At 35.9% G+C, this 27,089-nt stretch overlaps 1 protein-coding gene and 1 long non-coding RNA gene across 2 annotated transcripts in view; both read right to left on the bottom strand.

The window, feature by feature from the left end:
• The window catches only part of LOC145682749 (uncharacterized), a 1,030,881-nt gene that overhangs the window by 827,573 nt on the left and 176,219 nt on the right, over positions 1-27,089 (bottom strand). Inside the window, exon 2 of the long non-coding RNA XR_014130952.1 lies at positions 12,178-12,252. This is a non-coding gene — a long non-coding RNA (uncharacterized LOC145682749). The remainder of the gene's footprint in view (positions 1-12,177; positions 12,253-27,089) is intronic.
• On the bottom strand, positions 18,615-18,995 carry LOC145682746 (uncharacterized). The gene has a single exon (XM_081754131.1). The coding sequence runs from the start codon at positions 18,993-18,995 to the stop codon at positions 18,615-18,617; it is 381 nt and encodes a 126-aa protein (XP_081610257.1).

Genomic DNA, 27,089 nt, shown 5'->3' with positions numbered 1-27,089 from the left:
AATACCAGACTCGGCTCGGGAGGGAAGTCGTGTCCGTAAAACTTAAAAGTTTTTCGCATCACACGGGGAGAAGAAATGTTACTTACTGTTTTTATTTTTGTTCTCAACAGTCTGAACACGAGAAAATTTTACGGCTGATTATTTGAAGTAATACCATTTTATTTTTTACTGTCGCAATTACCTAACAAGTCGCCTTTGATACACAGCATTGAGATTTGTGCTCGTATTTTGATAGTTGAAGAATACTAATATACATAGTGCACTAGATAACAAATGTACTGAAATTCACTGTTTTTCTTTGTTTTTTCGATAATGCAGCTTCGGGTTATAAAAATAAATATACATAGGTACTGTCTTCTCACAAAACGTCAACGTATGTTTATAGCACTCCAATTAAAAAAAATATTCAAATTTGCTTTTTCTACGAAATAAATACACAAATTTATAAATTTGTACGATTGCAGATAATTACCTGGGATTGAAGAGGATAAATAGAAAATATCGAAATATTGCGTAACATGGACATATTAAAGCATTAAATGCGTAGAAGAGTCGTAATATCGCAACACTGAAAAATACCGAAATATTGAAAAATATTGAAAATCGATATTAAAACTTTTCGATACTTAAATATATCTATCAATCGATAAACAGAAATATCGCACAGCTGTACGTAGGACCTGTCACCGAGGATTTTCTTTTAAAAACTGTTAATCTTCTAGGATGAGGTTTCCCGTAAAATTTGTAGGATTATATCACTTTGACCGTCACCTAAATGTTGTTACTCGATACACAATCAGCACACTTACCACTTTCAACACGCTAACACCATATATTGGAGCTTTAATAATTTGGCATCTCTGGAATTAAAGTTAACTTATTTTAGTTTATGACTGCTTGGTCGACAGAGGTACACTTATATTCTACTGAGACTCACACAATATGTAGTTAGCCCTATCACTCCGTCCAACAATCAAGGGCTGTGGCCGCTACCTGTTCTTTGCCAACCCATACACTTTACGTGTTTCGTACTCTATATGTTTGAATTAATTTTAAAAAATTTGTATACAACATATTAGTAAACTACGGTTGTGAGATTTTATTTGTTAAAAGTTGAAATAAATATTTAATTTATTATTATTTTAAACTAAAGAGTTCTTAGACAAACGATAGAAAAAGTATTGTAAAAGTGGATCATATCGTATGTAGTTATGTAGGAATGTTATATATGGATCATATCTGGAGCAAGAGAAAGTCGATCTGCGTGTATGTATAGAAACGATAATTGTGTCCCGATAAGATCATGCGCTGTGTATATGTTTTACGCCAGCCTCTCTTCCATTCATTTTTTCAATCTTTGTTTCTGTTTCCATCGTTTCTGGAACTACGATCTGTAAATATATGCATATACCTTTCTACAATTGTGATCGATGCCTCCCCTGATTTCAACCCAGCTTCTACTCTTTAACTATGTCATATGACAGGCTGGCTACTGGGAGTCGACGAGACTGCGCAAACGAAAATTTCAAGGTTGTATCGGTACCAAAAAGCACTTTGAAAATTTACTTGTTTGTTTATTCCTCCACATGACTCACCTCCTCTATCCACTTCCCTTACGTTTCTAAATCCAGTAAGCAGGGCAGTGCCAATAGATGGGGTATGCGTCATATTTACACATCATTTCTTAATTAGAGTGTGAGACCATCAAGAGACAGCTAATTCGACAGAGCATACACACGGTTTACACAAATTCTAACATTTCTTTAAATTATTGGGACCTTCCCGAATTTCGGCGAGGAGGCTCAGGAGTTCGGCACGAAGCCTCAGTAGGCTTAAAAGTTGTTGGCACCGGAAAATGCCCCAACTTTTTTTCGGTCCCAACTGGTGTTAAACCATATGCAGGTACCAACAAGGATAGGATTGCGGGAACACACACACACACACATACACACGCGAACTCGCAAACAATCACATTGTTCACGATGCACTTGGTAGCGCATGCCCAATAAAATTACATTTCGAATTTAGTGCAAATAACAACCATGCACAGAAACATTACAATTCCGATTACGACTACTGTTCCAGTTCCGGTTTCGATAACACACAGGAGCAGCACGAGTATGACATTGACGGCGGTGTTTTTGCTTTTTTATGACTATGTCGTATAGTGAAGTATGTCGGCTAAGCCCTTTTGTAACAATTTTAACCAATTTGCATGAAACTCAGTGTATAGGGGTTTTTGAACATGCTGATTACAAATATCATCTTTTTCACCTAGGTCTTACAGTTATGTGCGTTACGCACTTTGTGTGACAATTGAAACCGATTTGGATGAAACTCGGCAAATATGAGTTTTCCAGCATGCTGATTACAAACATCATATTTATTTTTACTTCAGCCAAGTAATTTAAGTGAGATACTCCCTTTTTATGACAATTTCAGCCGATTTGTATAAAACCTGGTAAATAGGGATTTTCGAACATGCTGATTCCGACTGTAATTTATTTTTCTAGTTCTTAGAGTTTATGTGAGATACGCTATTTGTATGACAATTTTAATTGATTTCCATAAAGCTCGGCATAGAGGGGTCTTTGAACAAGCTGGTTTTGACTATCATACTTATTTTTACCTAGGTCTTAAAGTATATGTCGGATACGCACTTTTGATAACAATTTTAAGCGGTCGTAATGAAACTGATCATATAGAGGCTTTCGTTCATGTTGATTACGAATATCATATTTATTTTTACGTAAGTCTTATAGCTTATGTGGGGTGCGTACATTTGAAGACAATTTTAACCGATTTCGATAATACTCGGCTTGTAGTGGTTTTCGTGCATGCTGGGTACGAATAACATATATGTTTTTACCTACGTATTATAGTTTATATGGGATTCGCCCTTTATAATGAAAATTTAAACGATTGAAAGAAATTCGGCGTATAGAGTTTTCGGACACACTGATTACAAATACCATTTTCTTTGACCTAGGTCTTACGATTTATGTGAGATATACACTTTTTAAGACAATTTTAAACGATTTGGCCGGTATATAGTTGTTTTCGGACATGTTAAATACGAATATAGTCTTTGCTTTTTTCTAGGCCTTAGAGTAAAACTGCGGTTTCTCAGTGTTTCGCTCTCTCTTCGAATGTATTTTTCAGCTTATCCGGCATTTTGGAGGGACTTAAAATTTAAGGATTGCATTTCGGCTCTCTCACACACACACACTGACCCATGGTTTACGGAGCACTTGGTGACGAATGAGCACTTTCAGTTTAGTACAAATTACACGATTGCGCAGAATATTGTACTTCCAACTCCCAGTTACGATTCCAGTTGAACTCAGCAGCATCAGTCGCTTGACAACATGCAGAAACTTAAGGTATATTTCGCAACCCTACAGAGGTATAAAATAAACATATATTTTAACTACAAATCTATAAAAGCTGTAACAGCATGCAGAAATGCAGAACCAGGGCATAAATAACATAAGAAATCAAATCGTTTTACTCGTTCTCTTCTACGACTAAAAGACCGAAGCGGAGATTAATACACACACACACACACACAATTTTTATTCCAGTCGTGCCTAACTACAAAGCTATATTCTCAATATGTTACACTGACAGACGATATTCATTTACACTAGATTCGAAATTTAAAAAAAAATCAAAATATTCTTCTACAATAATGGCAAATTGCACATTAATTGTAAAGCATATTTATCTCTTTCCCGTATGTCCCTGTTAAGGATGTTTACCGTAAATTATGTGATTTTTAGAAGGGTGGCTGTAGCCCATTATCAGTCACTGCCACATGCAAGGAGCATAAGAATATTAATTCTGTGAGATTTGTGAATAATCTGACACACATAGGATTTTCCAAAATAAAACCTGGAATTTGAATAAAGATCCAATACCTTATGCTTTACTCCCTGTGCCGCCCTAAGCCAGTACATTAACAAATTAATATAGCAGATATGAGAAACACATACTGTTTTGCTTCATCGACGCCAAATTTCACATTAATTGACAAAAAATACCTTCTTCTCGTAGTCCCTGCTAAGGAAATTTATCGTCCTTTTTTATTTTTGAAAAGAGACCATAGCCCTACATAAGACACTATCCATGCAAGGAGCATTAGAATATTAATTCTGTGACATTTGTGAAAACTCTGACGCTTACTAGCATTTCGGGGAAAAAAATAAACTTTTATAAAGATCCATCATCTACTGGTTCGCCCCCTATGCCCCCTAAGGCGCTGCGTTACCAAAGTAGCATTCCAGATTTCAAAAACGCATACTTCTTTACTACAATGATGCCAAATTTCACAATATAAAATAAAAAATGCATTCTTCTCGTATGTCCCTACTTAAGAATATTTATTGCGATTTTCTTATTTTTGAAAGGGGGCTGTAGCCTCATTATCAGTCACGTTTACATGTTAGGAGCATTTGGGCGTTCATTCTGTGACATTCGTGATCAATGTGACGTTTACTGACACTCCGGAAATAAATTTTGGGAATTTGGTAACACCCACCTTTTTACGCTCCTTACCCCCGAAAAGGAAGGCCTTCCCAAAATACTGTTTGAGACGGCTTTACTAGCTTTGTGAATGAGTATATATGCATTTTGTGACAAATACAACTCATTTGCCGTCTTTGCGAATAAATATTTGAGAAAACTGCTGCCAAAATTTAACATTGAATCTCCCATAAGGAAAATGAACTTTTGTGTTTACACCCTAAAAGGGGTGCTAAAAAGAATTATCTTCTATTATGTTTAGAAAATTGAAAAATTTAGATATTTCTCAATAAGGGTGCTAAATTTTATATTAATAGTGTGAAAATTCCATCTTCTCCCAGTGCTGTAAAAAATTACACGAATTATGGAACAGTCTGGATGTATGTATGTGTGCGTGTGTGTGTGTGTGTGTGTGTGTGTGTGCGTTCCTACTTACCTTTGGTATGATTTAAGTTGTTTCAACCATAAATCGTACACATTGGATTTGGAAAGTAGTGCTGCTTGGGTAACTTTCCTAGCACACCAATAGGTAGCAGGGGGGAACAACATATAAAAGCGATTGAAAACTTTTGATACTAGAGTTGAATTGATTGTTTTCGGGGTCGCGTAAAACAGTGCTGTTAGAACCACATAAAATATTATTTGCACTCAGTGTTGTGGATTTCTAACCGTAAAATATCGAAATCAATCAATGTAATATGGATTCATAAATTTCTATTATAGTTAAGGTAATTGTTAAAAGTTGTGGTGCCGTTTAAATACAAATTTATCTCCAGTGGTAGCACGACCCCATTAGCCCACAGAAATGTCCAAAACTCCACCACCACAAATTGTCACAACCCCTACACAAATGACTGAGAGTCCCACACAATCAGACAAATTTCCCACTCTTTGAAATGATCATGGTTGGAAGTTAAGTACGGTGAAAATAATAAAAGCATGTCCAGACAACGCTAAGATCTAAACTGCAAGGGACTTGTCCACTTATCACCTTGTCCACTTTAGATCATAAGCATGTTTTTCGAATTAGTTTTATTATTTTCAGCGTGTGATACGTAAAAGAAGTGCTACTAGGATCATTTTAAATTGTTGGGGATTTTTCCGATTATGTGGGAGTTCATGTGACTAATTGCTTTATTTTCATTTATTATGATTTACTTGTAGGTATTAAATAAATAATTTGGAGGTTAAAAAACTAGATTCTTTGCCTGAGTTGACTTGATATTAAATTTAGCGTCCCGTTCAGCAGCAAGGCTATATGAAACGTGGACCTACTGATTAACGTGGATTCGAAACCACATGAGCTCCCACCGGGAATCGGGTCTCCCACGCCAGAAGCGCGTACGCTAACTCCATAGCCACGAAGGAGCTAAACTCGTTCCCTGTACTTTATATAACTAATATGATCTTCAAAGTTGTATTTCAATTTGTACTAAAAAGTAGCAAAGTACTAACTTACAAATGTTGAAAAGAAACTACTTTTTAAAGTAATGTAGAAATTATGTAGAAATAGAGATGAAATACGTAGTATTAATACACCCGAACCACTGTTTGAGATAGACGTTGGTGTGTCTCCTGTTGCTGATTCGAATGTCTGAAAAAAAACTCAGATTTCCCTTACATGTGAATTACACCATAAAAGTTTGAGAAATAGGTAGAAATAAATTTTGTGTGTGGGAGTGTGTGTGCAAAATTAAAAAGATATATCAGCGTCTTGGAGATATTGTGAATATAAATATGTATTTGCAAATGTTGATTAATTGTGAGTCCTGTTTCTTCTGGCAGTTACCCAACCTAATTTGCTTATAACATTTAGAAATTTAACATGTTTATAATGTTTATGATGTTTATAATGTTTATAATGTTTATAATACCAGTAGTAGAGTCAAGTTTTGAAAATCCACTTACATATAAATTTATACTGTTTATTGATTATGTATGTGTACTAAGTATACCATTTTTCACACATATTTACTTCAATAGGACATATTGTAAGTAAATATACACTTATGCGTACTCTCTAAATATAATAAAGTATTGATAAAATAACACAATACCGTTCAGAAAATACATCTTGAAGACTCCTTTGGGGACAACAGTAATACTGTGATATGAAAACTGTTTTCTTGTAAGAATATAATTCGATAATGATTTTGGAGGATACTTTTAATACTGATAGTGTGTGTATAATCAGAAAATGTGTATTTGTTGTAAATTTCATAGGAAAAGAAATATAAATACGAAAATTAGAATGAGTAAAACAAAATGTTGCTAATGGACAAGAAAGTTTTCTTTGTGTTTTTCTTATTTACATAAAATGTTCGATGTATATGTAATCGCCGACTATACACATCTAAATTTATAAATAATACCGGTCAAATTCGTTACCAAATTATATTTTTATAACAACATATTTATAAATACACATGCGACAATAATCTTGGACGTGAGTGCACGTAAACTCCCATTTTGAGGAATTTAGAGGAATCTTCACGTGAATATTCCCGAAAAATATCTTCCTATGAATTTACACATCATAACGTATGCTAAAATGGGCCCTTGTACGGACTCTTTCTGATATGATGACAATGGATTAAGGATCGTTTTTCATCTACTAAGCACATTTTCACTCACTCAACACATCGGAAATGATAGTGAAAGAATATGAACACATATACCAACCTATTATTTTAGCATAACAAAAATTATATAAGAATCTAATAAAATATTATGAGCACTTTTCAACAGTTTAAAAGCAAAAATTGAGCATAAGAACAGTAAAAGGAATTCAGCGCATTTTCCTACCCCATATTATGAAATGGTACAAGAATATCTTCACCAATGTTTCGCAAAGCACGAGCATAATTTCAACCCCATGTTACCAACATAAACGTAGGCAAAAGCACGAGCACGTTTTCAACCACTATTTAAAAGCAAGGAATTGTCTTAAATAACCCTATAAATAATAATAGAAATTACTAAAACATTTCGTCAACCAATTTTTACCATAGCAGAGTTTACAATATAACTATAGATTTGTGGTTATATTGTCTAAATTACATAACTCTGTCGAAATTACATTCTATAGACCCCATTTTGGACACGCTTTATATAGATTATTAAATATGTGTATTTAGAAATTCGTAGAACATAAATATTCAGTAACAAGGTACTGAGTTAGTTACTTAAAGTTTGAATTTGAAATGATCGCACTAAACAAAATGAAACTACAAAGTTTGATATTGCTCTCCTTCGCTTATTTAAACGCTACATTTTTTCATTATATATATAAAAAGATATGAGGCTCGTACACAATTTTGAGCTAGTTAAATTTTGATTTGAAAATTTGGAATACAAAATTGGTCCGCAAGTTTTGTAACGACTCTTCATCGCTTATTCGAATAGTAAATTTGTGCTGGTTGCTACAGACATATCCGACAAATGTAGATAATTCTGTGTTAGTGAAAATACAAAATTGGAGATTTAGCGGCGCATGAAAATAGGCAATTCAAATTTTAGATGATCATCCTTTGTTTCTTACATGGGTATAAATTGCCTTCGGAGTAGAAAAAAATACAGAATTATGTGCTAATTAAATTTAAAATTTGAAACTGTCGCAATACAGGCAATTGAAGTGTTTAAAATTTTAATTTTTTTCGTACAAATTGAAATTTTTTGAACATTTAAAAATGACCCCTCTTGGTTTATTTGAGTGATATATTATTTTGTCTGGTAGGACAAAAATGTACGAACTATTACGAAGTTCCAAGATGCTGCACCGAAATTAAATATTTCAATATCAAAGGAACTTGGAACTAGTAGTAATAGTTGTAATGTTAATGGTTGTAATTGTATCAGCTACATAAATATTTAAAAAAAATCAAGCTTGTAGGACAAAGGAAGAAAATTAAGAAAGAAATAAAGGAAAGATTTTTTTTAAAATTTATTGGTTGAACTATTTGCTTCTACATAGATCCACTTCACAAACATTGCATAAAAAGAATCTTGAAAGAGGATGAAAAAAGAGAGAAATATAGACTGACATAGAAACAATTAGGAAGAAATTCCTGGTATGTTAAATAGGGTTTGACAAATTTGAGTTGACTTGAGACAATAAGATTTGACTTGAGATCTCAGCTTTTTTCATATCAAATCTTTGTGGTCATTACAATGAAATAGCAAACAAAATTTCAACATGTTGTAACATATAAAAAGTTAACCTTTTACCTCGAGGTTCACAACTTTTTGTGTATATAGTTGTCAATGTAACATTGCTAAGTCAGTAAATATAATTTAATATATAGTAACAATTTCAAGATATACAAGGTTAGATATTTGATCTTTCACAATTTTTACCGTATATAATTTTCAAAGAGAATTGCTTTGTTTGGATACAGAATTATAATATGTAGTACTGTTTATGGGCTATACTAAATTAAATATTTTACTTTGATATCGAGGTCAAAACTTATGTTATATAGTAGTCGATGATACATTGACAAATGTGAAAACAGATTTTTAAGTGTTGTACCGTATAGGAAATTGTCACAGTCAAATACTTCACTTTAGACCTCTACACCAAATATATAAACTGAATTTTAATATGTTTCGTCCTTCATATAAGGTTTAATATTTGATCTTTGAGGTCGGCGTCCAATTTAGTTCTGAATTTTAATCTATTGCACAAGTTATGTATGGTTAAATATTCGTCCTTTGACTTCCGACCTAGATAGTTCATGTCCAAAAGAGGCTCTTTAGAATGTAATATAGTCTAAGTTAAATAAATATATATTTAACGGGTTTGAGAAAAGAGGCCATAGCCTTTTCTAAAGGCTGTATGCTTTTTGTTATGTTAAGTAAAGATTGTAGTGCATTAGATATGCATTAGATTGTAGTGCATTATGATAAAACGAACGATAACTTTTAGATATGCATTACATTGTAGTGCATTATGATAAAACGAACGACAACTATTTATGAATACTATGTTTCTATATAACTTATTCGTAATAGAAGAGCTGCGAATCTGGTTCATTATTCCGGTATGATCCTGGTTAACAGTATCCTATCTATTCGACCTTGTTTCAAGAGGGTCATCTTCTTATTTTGATGTTAGTACCTATATATTAATAGGCGTATGGTAGTGACTATGACATACCTACTACGTATTGAAGTTATTTGAAAATTTTGAATGAGATATTTGAAAATGTTTTATCATTTTTGATAAAACAATAAGGAAACTTTATCGTTATATGACAATATCAGTCTTACTCTAAATGGTACAAGAATGTGTAGAATTTTCATTATAGTTACGAATTTACAAGTATATACTACAGGTTATTTTTAATGGAAAAGCCAAATAGTTCCAATTTGTACTCGAAACACAAACATTTAATAGAAAAGCTAATAAATCGTCATTAGTTACAAAGTTTGAATCTTATTTGGTTGATTAATCTGGAGTTCAGCGTTCTTTATAGCCTGTAAGCTACATGAAACGAGTTGTATTGCCATTACAAGTTTTGCTTAATTAGTATTTAACATAAATGTATAATATACCGACGTTCAGTCTAGACGCCCATTTAAAATGTTATTATTAAAACAAACTTATGTCTTCGATTGATTCGTTAAATATATACACATATACAAGTGATTTCTTGAATTATAATTATTCAAAGGTAATATCTATGCACTAAGGATAATATCATTAAAAACTGAAAAGAATAAACGATGATGTAATCGAACTGACCATATTACGATTACAGGTTTAGTTGTTTTCCTACAAGCTAATATGAGCACACGTTGAGACTTACGTCAGTTGAAATATAACTGACTTTAAAAGATAATGGAATTCAACTCCTTTTTCTTTTTCTCTTTTCTCATTCCAGCATGGATGGATCATTTTATTTGTTCGTTGTACCTGCTTCTATTCTTCTTTCAGCAACGAAGATAAAATCAACAAGAAAGCACATTCTTACCAGTATAGATACCTTAGTTTCGAATTACTTTATCATTATGTATTTCAATAAGACTCTTGACCAGTTTGTAATATGTGATGATATAACTCCTCACAGCGATCTGAATATTTCTATTGAAAACCGTGAATTAACTATGGTCTATTTTGCTCAGTCTAATAAACATCCTGTTACAGGAGGTGGTCTGAATATAAATTTCCTTGTAACTGATATCGATGATCAACTCAACCTATTCTTAAATATGTATTATTTAACACGAATGGTCAATGTACCTACAAGAATAACTTATCATAGTCGTAGCGTAATCGATCAATTACTTTATAACAAAAATATACATAAACAGCAAAGTTAGAGACATAAAGAGTGGTTTCTCGGATCATTGAACTCAATTATTTCTTTTAAATCTTTTCATTGTACAAAAAGCTAATGAAAACACACTCGAAAGTCAAATCCGCATACACAAGAATTTTTAATGAAACGAATATCTCCCATTTCAATTTTATACCTAGTCATGAACGCTGGGAGGAAATATACATCAAATATCCTTAAAAGAAGCTTGTAACATTTTCCGTGACGCATACACTCGTTACTACAATGAGGCATTTCCTAGAGAATTTTGCCCAATTTCAATAACAAATAACAAATCTTGGATAGCTACAACAATAAAAGTTTGTAGTAAGAACTTAAGATTTTCCAATTTATCATATAAGGGAGTAGAGTTACTAAGTAACATGACAGGGTACTATATAAGCTATAAAAAACATAAAAATATCTTAAAATTGGCAAGAGCACGATATTACTCAATACGCATAATAAAATCTGAAAATAAGAGCGCCAAATAAGACCGATAATAAGACCGATAATTAATCATGAAACATACTAAAGAACGAGTAATTGAAGAAAACATTGACATTGAATCAATTGGCAATCTTACTAGTGAACCATGTATTATTGCAATTCTTTTGAACAATCACTTAATGAATATTCAGAAAACTATAGGTTCTAATAGTCAACCTCATTCAGACCAATTATTGTTTAACAAAAAGTAAAATCAATTCCTTCTAACAAGCAAAAAATCAAAACAATCAAAGAATCAAGACTGTCTACATCTACGGAACAATAATTTCAAAAAAAATATTCTTCTTTGCTGAGGGATAAACGAGAGCGCTTGGCAACCTTCCGCCGCTGCAATACAAGTTATATTTAACCTCAAGCTCTCGCACGAAACGGTGTTTCTTCACTTAGCCCTTCTGACACAATTATGTAAATTTATCACGTTAGTAAATATCTTTCAATATATCTTGGCACATATTTTACAGTATGACATACTTACATTTTAGGATATCCAATGTTTGGTACTCTAAAGTATATTAGCGTTCTTTTACTAAATTTTGAGAAGGGAAGCAATGGTGAGATGACTTCTGGAAAGGGTAAAGTGTAAAGAATCTATGGACAAAATCCTAAGAATAAAGTAAACCTTAGCAAAAGTTGAAGAACTAATAGCTAAATTCAGTAAAGCATGTTAATCAATTTTTCCTAATATGGAACAATGTTTCAGTGGAGAATAATTACTATACATAATTTCAACATAAACTAATCCTAGTGATGACGTAATATAACTTATAATTATTTTTAATAATATTCAAGTTTTCTACTAAAAGAAATATAAAAAATACATTACCAAATTCACGAAACGCTGGCAATAATATAAAACGCTTCTTTCACTCTATGTGCCAACTAAGCAAGTGATGTGTATCTGTAAGGCAATCAATAGTGTTACAAAAGAAAATTACAAACAAGCTCAGTTCACACACAAATATTTTGAAAATAAGAAACAAAACTATCATTCAATTCTATTGTTACATATATTATAATTTACATTCCTGTAATGTATATTTTATTTTGTGATTATTTTGCAAATCTTGTTTAATTAGAAAAAAATATTTGATAACTCTTCTCTGTAAACGAGAAATCCATTTAACAGGAAATTTTATATTCAGTATTAAGAAAACTTAAAATGCAGATAAAAGATTTAGAAAAAACAAAATCATCCTAGGCATGTTTCTTTTCTCGCACGAACAAGGATTTAAAACGAGTAGTCCAGTGAATAATTAGCTTTTGATTGCATTAAATTTGGTAGTTTTAAAAACTTGATAAACCTGTGTATTACGATCAGCTAAATATCATAGTAAATTGTATCCTATTCAGATTTGAGCTGGTGCAACAATCTTGGTAAAATGGGGCCTAAACCACAATCCTCCTAAAATAGCGTGATAAAATTTAAAAAAAAAGCTCGGATCCCTTACATTCTAGCTCAAAATACATTACTATCCAAAAGAAAGAGCATAAAAGTTGCTGTAAATACGGTTCTGGCGGAATAAACACACATATAGAATTATATGCCAACGAAAATTCTCAGTACTGAATTATTTGGTATTAAAGAGATAAATCCAAAACTATCATACTTACACAGAGACAAAAGAAGAAGAAAATTAACAAAAACAGTGACTTTGTATGATTGTAAGCTGTATAGCAGGTTACCAGTTGTAGTGGCAATTACAACAACCTATTTCCCAAAAGAGATAACAAACTTTACTATAATACGAAGAAATTCAATAACAAGAAGTACATATGAAATTGATATGTCCCCAGATCCAAGAACAATAAGGGTTGTTAAACTCATAAAATACTATATTTAAAGCAATGAATTTCTTTATGTAATTTTGTGCATCTTTCAGTAGATAAAATTAACTGGTTACGTCAAATAGGTTAGCAAGCAGCAATCTTAGCTCTTAAAAAGCTGTTAAGTCAAAAGATATGACCTAAGTATAATAGTATTCTAAGGAGACTGAAATCTACCAAACAAACCAGCACGAACCACTCATTTATTTAGAAAGAATACTAATTTAGTGGTTAGATTTGGCCAGAATCTTCTTAACCGATACTATGGATAAATCTCAGTTCTTCTTTCCACTAAGTTAACACAATTTCAGTTCACTTCCCCATATTATCAATTCGCAGCAAATTTAGAACGAACTACACCCAATTAATTTATTTGGAACAATACTTCGCTCCCTACCTGCATACTCCAGAGGAGCATACAGGTACAACCAGCGCCATGCAACGGAAAGTATGAGACCTTCCAGGGATAGATAACTCCAGGACAACTGGCAAAACATTTAGAGCTATTTCTCTTATTGTCATTTAAAATGGAGATTTTATTAACTATATTTTGTAACAAAAATGTTTACTATTTGATTAAACGCAACAAGGTCCTATACATTTTTTGAAGAATCAATAGTTTAGATGAAACACCCCTAGCAATCCGACATTTCTTGTTTCGTAAATACAGTAAGGTATATTTTAGAATGTCTCTCATACATTTTCTCTTCCCATATTTCTTAATATACTAGGCTATTTGACATTTCCTTATCAAAATCCTTTTCACTCTATACTCCTTTTATTCATTCCCAATTTATCTCATGTCCCGCTTCTTATATATATTGCGTTCCACAGTCTTTGTAGTCTTAACTCAGTGATAGAGCATCCAGCTTTGGTGTTTGGGGGTCCCTCGTTTGACCCGAGTTTGCGCGTAGTGGACTTTGTTGTGGAGAATAGCCGTGTGAGTAGGTTTTCCTGTTGTTCTCCCGTTTCTTCCAATTATCCATTTCAAACTCGATTCATTTCCCATCCCTGGAGTTCTTCAGCCTAGCCTGCGTAACTGTGCGACGTAAAATTAAAAAAAAATCATTTCATTTTTTATTTTTAGTGTAGCATCATCTAGTCTTTTGTTCTAACTTCTTTCCTCTTTCCCCTACGTACTTCATCTAGCATCTAGCACTCGTTACAATTAACTTGGTGCATTATTCCATCCTCTTTTGATCTTGTCTTCCTTTCTCTCGTCTTTCATTTTTGATATCAGTAACTATATTATCGTCTTTCCTTCTTTTCTATAAGTTGTGATTTCTTCCTTCTTCAACGTTTTTTCAGTGGCTCCGTTTTATCGCATAAACTTTCATTTCCAAACCATTCTTCCCTTCATTCTTCACATCTTCCTCTTTTCTATTTTTTAAAGCTTCTCTTCAGTATCTGTTTCCCTTAAGTAGCTGGCATGGTATTTCTGTGTCAGCTCTCTTCGTTTCTTTCTTCCTGGCTATCTATATTTTTATCCCTCTTTCTCATGTCCAGTATAAAATTCTTCTCCGTCCTTATGTCTACGTCTCTCCTCTTAGGAAGTATATCTCAGCATTGGGTTCTATCCTGTACCTAGTTTTCTCGAAGTTTCCTCCAATTTTCTCTAATATCATGTCCATGAAGTTGATTTTCCTTTCTCCGTCCATTTACATTTCTAGCCTATTTTTTTTCCGTCCTTAATTGTTTTAGCAAATTTCTCGCAATGACGCTTAGTCTATTTTAATATTCCAAGGCAATCATTTACATTTCTTCAAAATGTTATTAGATTTCCCTCCTCCTTATACTTTCTCTTCCTACCTGTTCATTACAATCTCTACTACAAGGCTCAGTCTCTAAGCTCAATCTCACAAATGTAGATAACTTGTCTTTAATTTTCATTCTTTTTCAGTCCCTTTCTGACTGTCTTCCACACCTTTAGTTCTCCTAATTATGGTGTCCCCCGTGAGCTGCTTTTCTGCTTCCTTGATTAGCTTTTTATGTCTCACTGATTTATCCGAAGACCTGTTGGTGTGGTGTTCTCCTCCACATACTTCCTTATAAACACTATGTGCTATCTCTTGGATATCTATTTCCTACATCTGATCTTCCACATTGGTATTCTCCTTCTCAGCATCAGAGGTATTTCAAATTCAGACTTGCATCCAAGATTATCTGTTGGAGGATTAAACATCCACTACACAAATTTTTGGCTCCACACCAACTTGGAGTAGGCATTCAACATGGTGCTGAATCGGCAGCACATACAGCGCGTATCTATTACTCATACTATCACCAAAAACCCAAAGCTTTCTTAAAATATATTTTAGGAACGAATTCAATGAAATAGACAGGTGTACAATGCTATCTATCGTCAAAGAAAGTTTTCCTTCGATATACCCCTATGTACACCAAATCTATGGTGAAGCCAGCAAGCTAGAATTTATATTATGGCAAAGATATTATCTTATTAGAAAGAGGAGTTCAACAAGGTAATCCTTTGGGTCCAGCATTATTTGCCCTAATATTGCAGACTATAGTCAATAATATCAAGTCAGACATAAACATCTGGTAATTCGATGATGGTGCAATAGCTGTTGATCCGGCTGTTGTATTAAATACATTTTAAATGATCAACACACAGACAGCTACAATTGGTCTGCAACTAAATTTCTAGAAATATGAAATCAGCTTTCTTAAAACTACAAGTGAACAAAACGGCACACTGTTTTCGTCAAACAACCAAGTAGCTCCAGGTATCCGATTCATGTCGCCATCAAACGCTTTCCTCCTTGGAACTCCTCCCTGAGCTGAAACAATCAGAACTCTATTAACTGAGAAGATTAACCAGTTACACATGTATTTCTCACATCTATCATAAATATCTGCTCATTCTGCCTTTTACTTACTAAGAACATCATTTTCCAACCCAAGATTATTATATTTCCTGCGATGTTCACCTTCATGGAAAGAAGAGGATTTATGAGAAAGATATGACAACCGTATAAAATCTGGTTTGGAATCTATTCTAAATTTTGTCCTTGAGGATAGCACATGGCTTCAGGGATTTCTCCCAGATAATGTTGATGGATTATTTATTCGAAGAGCCTTAGATTTGGCTATTCCCGCCTTCTTGGCATCATTCTACGGATCTCAATGTCTAATAAAATCACTTCTTCAACAGAACAACAATCTTCACTGGAATTCTGAAGTTCAAGATTGCTTGTCCACATAGTCGTTTTTGGTGGGCTCCGATTTATCCGACTTCAGTTTCAGGGCTAAACAATCCACATAGGACGAACCTATTATACAATCAAATTTTTCATTTTTACTACAGTCTTCCGACAACCCAGAAAACAAGGTCAGACTCATCGCTGCATCGTCCGTTGAGGCAGGTCATTGGCCCAAATGTTTGCCATCACGTTCTCTAGGCCTTCGCCTGAATGATGAATCTTTTAGAATAGGAATTCGTTAAGACTGTGAGTAGATATTTGCGAACCTACATAAAGAGCACAGTTAGACATCCTTGACAGTCCAACTGCAATACATCATTGTGAGAACAGAAGAAAAAAAAAGGATGGGATATCCGTAATTCCTTGTCAGAAAAGTAAAGTCTTAATTTGGGACTTCACATGCACAGACCCTTTTGCACCTTCTAACCGAAATTTCTCTTCAATTCAACAGATCGGAAAGAGATAGGGAAAGGAAGAAAATACGCATCAGACAGTTATCCGGTAATGAAAGAGCAACCACCTTCCTAATCCAAAGAGTAAGTATGGCGGTGCAGAGAGGTGATGTAGCTTCAACACTAGGAACCTCCTCCAGGTAAAGCATTGGAGGAGATTTTCTTACTTTAAAAACAAGAGTAATGTGACCATATTGTGTTATACTAATTATTTTTATTGTTATTCGTTACTGTTTCAACAGTAACAATGTAATTTTAATTTGCAACTGATGTATTTGGATGAATGAAATGAAGAGCAGAGTGTTTTATCTTAAAACGTATTGTAGAAGAGACAAATTTAATGCTCAATATGCCGAAACAGTTGGCCAAGTATAGCATATATCTCCAAGTGCGAAAGAAGTCCCAGAACAAGATTTTCAGAACGACATGGACTTTATGGAAATCACAGTACAAACAAAGTATCCAGTCCATGCCATTGGAGACCTCAGAACAAACGAAAGAATGTTGTGGTATCTTAATTTAGAATCTCTAATGAAAAATATCCTACGCTTCAGAAGCTGAGAAGAGTTCAAATTTGGGTATGAAAAACTAGTGTAGAAGTCGATAAATCTACTACAATATAAATCTACTATAATATTTACTTTTATCCATTCCTTCACCTCCATGAAAGTGATGAACTCAACTGAGTGAGGTAATATAGAAGAAAAAATCTCCAAGTAACCAAGAAATATCGCGAATATAAGGATGGAGGCGAATATTTAATCTGCATTAATTGTGGAAACGGAAAGATGAATGTGATGCAGTTACGTAAAGAAAGAAAGGAAAGCTGAAGACAAAGACTACCAGAGATGAAGTTAGGTTGGGTGTTCGAAATCAAAACGTTTCAAATGAGCTAAGTGAAGGATGTTTTTCTGTATTGAGAAAAATAGAAACCGTCCTGATGATTTGCGTACAAACTTAAACACATACAAAATACAGGAGAAAGAAAGGACATAATACATATTACCATTTAGACACCGGACCCGTTTCGGGAGGTAAGTCATGTCCTTAACCCTTAGATTCATGGTATAAAAATTATACATAAATGCATACGCAGGCCCTGTAGATTTCTCAATGAAAATAATAAGCTTTTAAATCATTTCACCTAAATAACATGCTATGGCGTTTGTAATAATATATTTTATTAGAACTATAGTTTATATATATAAAGCTTTTGAACTCTAACTATGCAGCATGTATACCAAGAGCTTTAGTGATTTGATTATTATTGGGATTATAAGCCTTTTATGACATTTATATTATCACTACACTGACTTAAGTACCATTAGTTCCTATATCACAATACACAAACTTTTCTAAGCATGTGCCGTCGAGTTTGCAAAATTCAGTAGTTCAGGTAACACTGTTCACTTATGAGAAGCATGAGTTACAAACTAACTTACTGTGTTGCTTACAAACGTTTTTTCCACACTTGGAGCACGTCAAGGTGCTTTTTCTGTGAAGATCGTAAGGACAGAATCCGCATCTCCTCCTTTTTGGTTCTTGAACTTACTTCTTAGATTGGCTTGGAAACTCCACATCTTTTCAAGGCATCTTGAACTGACTTTGGGAGATTAGGTATTGGAAGTCTCATGATCATCTGATTTTTCACTAATTCTTCTGCGAGTTCTCTAAGAAAAAGACGACTTTGTCTGTTCTGTTCGGAAAATACCCTGGATGTTGAGTGGAGAAGACAACATAACTGTTCAAAGCTGCAACATCCATCATATTCGTCCATAATACAAAAGGCCACCTTCGACTTTGTCATTTGGAAGTATAGCAACGAACTTTCTGGTCTGGACACCTCCCTTTGTTGAGTTATAGAAACTTATTATTTCCGGTTTCTTCTTCGGATGGTCTTCAACAATGGATTTGTCATGATGCATTGTACTAAGTATAATTACTGATCTGTTCCTTTTGGGTACGTAACTTACAAGAGTGATGTCATTTTTGAAGGCGAAAATTGAAGATCTTACTTCTCTTGAGGGAGATGCTTTAAGCTCCTTCGGGATATCAGATTTGTTTTGTTTTATTGTTCCCACTATTGTGATTCCTTGCTGAAGCATATCCTCTGCAAGACTAACACTGGTAAAATAATTATCCATTGTTACGTTTCTTGAAGAGTTTTTCTCGGTTTGAGTGAGTTCTTTGACAATATTTGCTCCCAAATTTCTTTGATATGGCTCATTTGGTTTGCTGCCTGTATATACACACCCATCAACAGCGTATGATGATTTGGCATCGCACAACCAAAGATCTTTATGCCATATTTGGAAGGGTTTTTCGGCATATATTGTATGAAACAACACTTTCCGTGAAATGGCTCTAATTGTTCATCAATCGTTACAAACTCACTAGGAATAATTACTTTTCTGCAATTATCAAGAAAAAGATTCCACTCATAACTAATTGGTACTAGCTTGTCCGTTTGCAGACGAACACTTCGGGTACGCTTGTCGTGCTTTACGGATATCTTCAAACCGGTTGACAGACATTGTTGCTTTGTAAAGAGGATTAGACCTCTCGTCCAGAAATAGCTCACGAATAGGCACATCCCAACTCTTTTCAACTCCTGCTTGTAACAGAAAACCGGAAAACGCATTCATTTCTTCAATGGAAACGTTCTTCCACTGCTTCCCCTTTTCCGTTGCTAATCTTCTCCCTTCCAAATTAGTGCAATGTATAATTTCTTCTATCATTGAATGGGTTATGAAACAATTCCATGCGTCTTTGGGACACGATGTTTTCACTTCCCTTGAAACACCGGGGGTACACTTTACAATATTATGAGCTCGGGTACGTGAAGTAGACGGAGCGTTCTTCTTCCATTCTGTTCCATTTACGCTAATGAAGGTATCATCTTTCTATGTTTGTTGTATGCACTCACTGTCACTACAATACTCTGAACCTGATGAAGAATAGTCCTGATCACTTTCCTCACGAGCACTAATAGGCCGAGCAGTACTAGAACAATCCTCAACTTCAGAGTCGGTCGCACTACTATCGGATATCACTGTCTCTTCGTCAAGACACATACGCACAAAAGTGCTGAAGTCTTCGTCTGATGCTTTCCTTTTTTGAGAAGAGGCCATTGTAGCACCAAATGTAATACGAAACACACGAATCTTCAACTTACATCGGCATGGTCACGGTCACGGTCACGGTAATGTTGAAGTTTTGTGAAGAGTATCGGGCCGAAGCCCGTGACTTCATGTGTAAGATGGCATAAAGAATATATATAGATGTGCTGGTGGCTAGTTGGGTATTACTATTGTTTTGTTATGTCTGGAAGTCTACACCTGCAACTGTCGCAGAGTAGCTGATATTGTTATTACGAGCTATGGAAAGATATTAAATGCGTGGCGTGCGATGAACATTCCGTAGAGCGCATTCGGTGCCGATGGTGGCTATAGCTGGATTAACATGTCTTGGTAAAGTATGCCAGAACTCATGAAGGAGATGCCGTAGAACTTCTCTAACAGGAGGCAGCTCTAAATCTTCCAGAATTTGTCTGTTGCGTGTATATCTGTCGTGACCAGTGATGATGCGACCGGCCCTCGATTGCAGACTTTCGAGTGTTTGAAGATGGCTATTAGAAGCATGTTGCCAGGCAGGACATGCATAAGAAAGTGTGGAAACTCGACTTTTTTTTAAGGCTAGCCGGAGGCTAGCATCCTTTTAGAGGGCTACACCCTCTCTTAGGTATAGGATGTGAGAGGATAGTTTTTAGGTTCAGAGGAACAATGGTTGGGCTAAGTGATATTGTTAGGGATCCTTTATTATTTTTATTTATCTGAACCAGGACATTATGATCTTTGCGACCATAATCATAACGTTAGGAAAGGTATTCTACGTTTATTAGACACAACTTGCAATGTAGATTACTTTATGTTACACATAGAAAATATATAATAACAATGACTATGATAAAATAGATACAATAACAAGTGCTATGAAGCGAAGCGCAACATAATGGGATACAGTAAATGGTTATTATTTGATATGAACACATACAAAATAATTAACATGTAAAGTATTAAATTAGACAATAATGAGGGCGAAGAATGTGATGAAGTGCGATGCACGGGACAACACATGGTTATGTTAGGAAGAAAAAAGCGTGTTATCTTCTGCCTAGGGGCATCTCTAGGCTGATGAGGACGATGGGAGCCCTGTTAGACACAAGAGGTATCATTGTGCAGTAAATGAAGGGAAAATGTGAGGTAGATGGGCATGAAGTTGATAGTCTTGTAACAGGAATCGATCTGGATGATCGGGAGGCAGAGTGTAGCAGTAAAGGGTGAAAAGGAGACAGAGTGGAGAGTAAACGTACCGAGGACGGACAGGATGAAGCTCATGAAAATGCATGCTGGCCATGAGTAATGGATGCTGAGAGCTGTAACGAGCTGAGATGAATTTCTGTCGGAGAGACTCAAGATGATATGTGATACTGGGGAATGTAATGAGTTCATAAAGTTCTCTGGTGGGGCTGGGTAGCTGGATACGGTGGGCTATGCGGAATGCGTGCCGTTCGAGAATTCTCAGCTTTTCGTAAAAGGAAGCTGGTGCAGAAATCCAGGCGGGGAAGCCGTAGCTGAGAACTGGACGCATGAATGCTTTGTATGTATTAAGAACTATGGTCGGTCGGAGTCCCCAGGTCGTACCAGTGAGGCGCTTCAGGAGATTTAGGCGTTGGTAGGCTTTGGCAGCGATGTGCTGTAGGTGAGCTTTCCAGGTTAGGTGAGTATCATAAATGATGCCTAGGTAGGTGACTGTTCTGGTTGGAATGATGGGAGTATCGTGAACCCGAAGTGAGAGTAACGCCGGGTTTCGATGGACCTTAGAACGTTTGCTAGGTGGAATGAAAGTGATAGCTTGAGTTTTCGCTGCATTAATAGAGAGGTTCCACTTGGTGCACCAACTAGTGAAGCGATTAATGGCCTCTTGCAGATGTTGATTAATTTGCCGAATTGTGTTACCCAAGGCTAGAAAGGCAGTATCGTCCGCATATTGAAATAAATAAATGTCAGGAGGAAGCGAAGGAAAATCGGCCACAAAAATAATGTACAATAGAGGCGATAAAGCAGAACCCTGAGGTACTCCAGACAGAAGAAATATAGGATGAGAGAGCTGATTGTTGATGGAGACGTAAGAAAGGCGACAGACCAGAAAGTGATAAATAAAACGAACGTAAGCAGTGGGAAATTTAAGGTGAATAAGTTTGTAAAGAAGTGCAAGATGCCATACCTTGTCAAAGGCTTTCTCCAAGTCAAATAGTAGAAGGCAAGAGGGTTTGATAGAATTGTAGTGGGTTGTGATTAGACTGGTGAGGCGAAGGAGTTGATCGTTGATAGAGTAGGAAGGTCGGAAGCCTGCTTGGTGAATAGGAAGTATACCTTTGGTTTCGAGATACGGATGGAGTCGCTTAACAAGGATACGTTCTAGGATTTTACTGAAAGTAGATGTTAACTGGATCGGACGGTAGGAGGATGTGTCAGTTGGAGGCTTATTGGGCTTTAGAAACATCAGAGTTTTAGAAGTTTTCCAGTCTGTTGGAAAGAAGCCTGTGCGAAGAATGAATGTGTAAATAATGGCGAGCAGATTCAATAATAATGGAGGACCCTCTTTGATATGCCTATATGTAATGTTGTCAAAGCCAGGGGCGGAATTTCGCTTACGGTTAACAACAGTAATGATTTCATCGGTAGTGATGGATGTTGTGAGTGGATGATTTGGTAACGTATGAGAAACGTTAGGCTGTAAGTCAGAAGATTCAAGACTGATGCGGTTAACAGGGTGTGCTTTGGTGAGATTGGTAGACGGTGCAGGTGTAAAGATGTCCTGCAAGTAATCAGCAAAAGCGTTTGCTTTCTCTTGGTCAGTTTGGAGCGGAGCGTTATTGCGAAGAAGTGGATAATGCGGCTTGGTATATTTGCCACACAGGGCATTAAACCTTTTCCAAAATTTTGTGTAATGGCTGGTTTCATTAAGGGCATTACACGTTTTGACCCATTGTCTCAGTTTATAAGCCTTGATATAGTTTCGAACAGAACGCTGTAATTGGTTATGATGATGAAGAGTATCAGGATTTCTAGTACGGAGGTATTCTCGGTACAATTGACGGGAACGGCGAATCATAGGTAAGTATTGTGGGGGAAGACGAGGTTTATATGGTGTGGAGAAAGTGGAAGGAATGTAAAGTTCTGATGCATGAGTGATAGTTGAGTTAATGGTATTAATGCTGTCATATAACTGGTCTTCTGTCGCTGGAGGTTGGAGATGATGTAATGACTCAGAGATATGGTCACGGTACTTGTCCCAATTGGCTTTGTCAAAGCGAAGAGTTGGCCGAAGATGTGGTGGATTAGTAGAGTGAGAGGCCTGAGTATGGCGGTACGTCAACCGAATAGGTGCGTGGTCGCTGCCAAGAAGTGGAAGTACATCAACTGTACAGTAGGAGGCAAGAGTACTAGAAGTGATGACTATGTCGGGTGTCGTCTGAGAGACAGGACGAGATGGTGCCGGTAGATCATGAAGAATACCTGTGGTATTGGAAGTAACAAATTGAGTGAAGGTGGTGCGTTCATTATCGGTACGGCTATGGAGATTGATATCTGCCATGATAATATAGTGCTTGTATGTGTTGGAGATATGTTGGAGAAAAGCAAGAGGTATCGGATGTCCTGGTCTTATATAAATGGTGACGAGAGTGATGGCAATTTGAGGGAAATAGAGAGTCGTGATAACATGCTCGGGAAGATTTGGTAATGGACAAGTATGGCGCCGTGAGGGAAGGGTATGGTAAAACCCTATGGCTGCCCCACCATTGGCTCTCTGAGCGGGAAGAAGGTTGTCGTGGCGATGGATGTTATAACGAGCAAGGTGGATAGCGTCCGATCTTTTAAGAAAGGTTTCGTTTAGGAGAAAGGCGTTTGCCTTTTCTTCGAGCAGTAGCGTTTCGAATAGTAATTTGTTTTTAGAAAAGGATCGAATATTAAGGAATAAGACGACAAGAGCCATAATTAAGTACAATAGGTGATGGCAGTTAAGAAGTAGGTGGGAGATTTGTTGTGTGAAAATGAGCATCTGTATTAGAATAAGTTGCGTTGAATGAAACATGAAAGATAATGCGAGCAGCGTGAATGATTTGCTGGAGGATATGAGGACGAATGAAGGGGTGGATATTTTGTAATGCTAATGTAGTGAAAGCAAGAAGTTTATCAATGGTGACAGGAGTGGAGTCGACGGGAAAGTCAGTGTTTGTGGAGGAGTCGTGAGTCCGGAGTGGAGCTACTAGCTCAGGATGAGAGGTTTCCGGTTGAGGCTTTCCTTTGCACCTGTAGCTATAAGTTGGATGCTGTTATTTGCATGTAACACAGCGAGGCGGAAGTTGTAGATTGGAACATGTGCGCGTTGAGTGACTACCAGTGCAGTAACCACAAACAACTGTGTTGCGACAATTAGCAGTGGTATGCTGATTGTAAGCTTGGCAATTTTCGCAACGAAGAGGAAGTGGTGGTGACGAGCGAGATGGTTCTTCACGGTGCCTCTTTTTATAGATTAGTGCGCCATGAGTAAGCAATGAATCAATCGTCTCCTGTGATGGGGTTAAGATTCTCATCATGTATGTGGGCCCCTGATCATTGCGAATACCAAGAACTTTTGTTATATTGAAACCTTCTAGCTGCAATTCTTCGTGAACTTCCTCATCTGTGTACGAGGGGTCGACTCCCCTAATAACAACAGAGAGAAGAGGAGGTTTCCTAGGAGGTGGTGGTTGCTTACGTCTCGATGAACTGAGTGTTTCGATTTTCGCAGTTTTCCCAAAGATTTCAAAGGAAGCTTTGTTCCGGATGGTGATAGCAAAGTTGGGATCTGGAGATTTGAAGATTATTCCATTACGGGACTTTACTACTTGAGAAAGAGCGATGCTCGGTAAGTACTTGCGTAGTTGCAGAACCACGTACTTAATGTTATCGTACTTAGGATCGAAGTTTTGGAGCAGAAATGAATGAATCTGTGGAGCTGAAATGGATGAAATGCCTGATTGCGGATGGGATTGATGTGACGATGATGGATGAGAAATAGCGGTATCCATGGCAACGGAAGGATCTGTGTGGCTCAAATGTTGTTTCTTTGCTGGCGGTGAGTTCATGACTCGCTCAGCATAGCTTTCTGGATGGTGTGGTGATCTAGATCTGCTGGAGGCATTCGAGATAGAGGAGGCTGTAGAGCGCTTCGAAGCTCGGCGGTGTCTATGGCCGTCCTTCCGCTTTTCCACCTTCGTGGAATGAACGGGAGGAACAAGAAATACTGGTGGTAGACCTCCATGATGACCATCTATCTGAGAGCCTGCGACCGAAACAGGATCCGCCATGGAGTATAGATGGTGGGCCAAAGCCCAAACCGATGAGATGGGACGTAATGAGATGAAATGTAATGCAGGTGAGGTGACCCGTTTGGATAGTCACCAAGGTTGAACAGTTCTCTGGACAAACCTGTAGCACTACACACCCTTGGCTTGATAAGTCTGGAGAGTAGTGCTCAAAGGAATGACGCAGAAAAAAGCCCAGGATAAGGAACAGGAAGGAAGTCAAAAAACAGCTGTTCTTACGTCTGGTACGTCACAGCCGATAATCGATTGATTGAACAATCGATGATGATGTGAAACTCGACTTACAACGGCAACACAAATACATTCCTAAAATAGCAAAACCTTCAGTAATTTATAAGTGGAAAATAAAAAAAATCATACTTACATCAATATCTATTACATTCTCCAAAATTGATATAAGTTGGATACAATTTACTAAACACATTTTATTTCTTTGCAAATTTACAATGTAAAATGCTTTGGGGAAAAATGTACAAGAAAGTCACTATCAACGTGCGTAGTGCCATCTATTGACAATCTTAAAATGTATAAAAGCACCCAGTTATTCAATGCCAGGTATGAAAATATTATAGAAAGATATATTTTACGTCAAAAAAATTGAAAATAATGCAATGCGAACGCAATCTGGTCAAGGGCCTCGCAGGCCCTGCATATACATTGATAGGGTATAAATGAAAAAATGCAAATTACTAAAAAGCGTTGACAGCTAATGGGTACAGAAAGACAATACACAATGTACATCCTCAATCCGAAGATTACGCAAAGCCACAGACTTTTACAAAATAAAATATTTCAAAGGCTAAGGAAACAAAACTACATAGGGCCTCGGAGACCCTGCTTATGCATCCAAGGGTTAAAGTTAAAAGTTTTGTGATATCAAACTGAGAGAAGAATTGTTACTAACTGTTTTTGTATATGTTCTTAACTGTCAGAACAGGAGAAAATTTCACGACTGTTTCTTTGAAGCAATACCACGTTATTCTTTACAGTCGTAATTTACCTTACGAACCGCATTTGGTTGACACCTTTAATATATTTTGGTCATATTTTGATAGTTGAACGATACTAATATATACAGTGCACTAGATAATAAATATACTGAAGTTCACAGGTTTTCTTTATTTTTTCGATTATGCAGCTTGGAGTTATAAACATAAATATACGTAGCAACAAAGCGTCACATGTATGTTTTATAGCACTCCAATTTAAAAATATACAAATATGATATTTCTACGATACAAATCCACAACTATATAATTTTTTTACGATTGCAGATAAGTATCTGAGATTGAAGAGGTTAACGTGAAAATATCGAAATACTGCTAAACATGAACATATTAAGGCAAAAAAATTATCGAAGAATCGTAATATTGTGATACTGGAAAGTACCGAAATATTGAAATAACGAAATAATTAATACATCGATTTTAAAAGTTTTCGATACTTTAAAACATTTATGAATCCACATATCGAAATACCGCACAGCTATAGGTGGGACCTGTCAACATGGATTTTCTTTAAATCACTTTTCAACTTCGAAGATGTGGTTTCCCCGTAAATTTTGTAGGATTTCTTCACTTTGAAAGTCACCTGAATGTTGTTACTCACGCAACAGAATTTCCACTTTCACCGCGCTCACCGCGCTCACACGATTTAATAATATGTATTCTATCGAAATTAGACATAACATGTTTTACTGTATAACCGTTTGCTCGATACGAGCTACTGAGACTCACAGAATACGTAATTAGCCCTATCATCTTCAGTAACAATCACCATCTGCATTCGCTGTCTGTAACTTCTC

The sequence above is a fragment of the Thermobia domestica genome, chromosome 4, assembly GCF_964235325.1.
Source record: "Thermobia domestica chromosome 4, izTheDome1.hap1.1, whole genome shotgun sequence".
Classification (NCBI taxonomy): Eukaryota; Metazoa; Arthropoda; class Insecta; order Zygentoma; family Lepismatidae; genus Thermobia; species Thermobia domestica.
This window is presented reverse-complemented; position numbering and strand designations above follow the sequence as displayed.

What these genes read in the sequence shown, in the direction of transcription:
- LOC145682746 (XM_081754131.1), bottom strand. Translation starts at nt 18,995, where the DNA reads ATGGATAATTATTTTACCAGTGTTAGTCTTGCAGAGGATATGCTTCAG.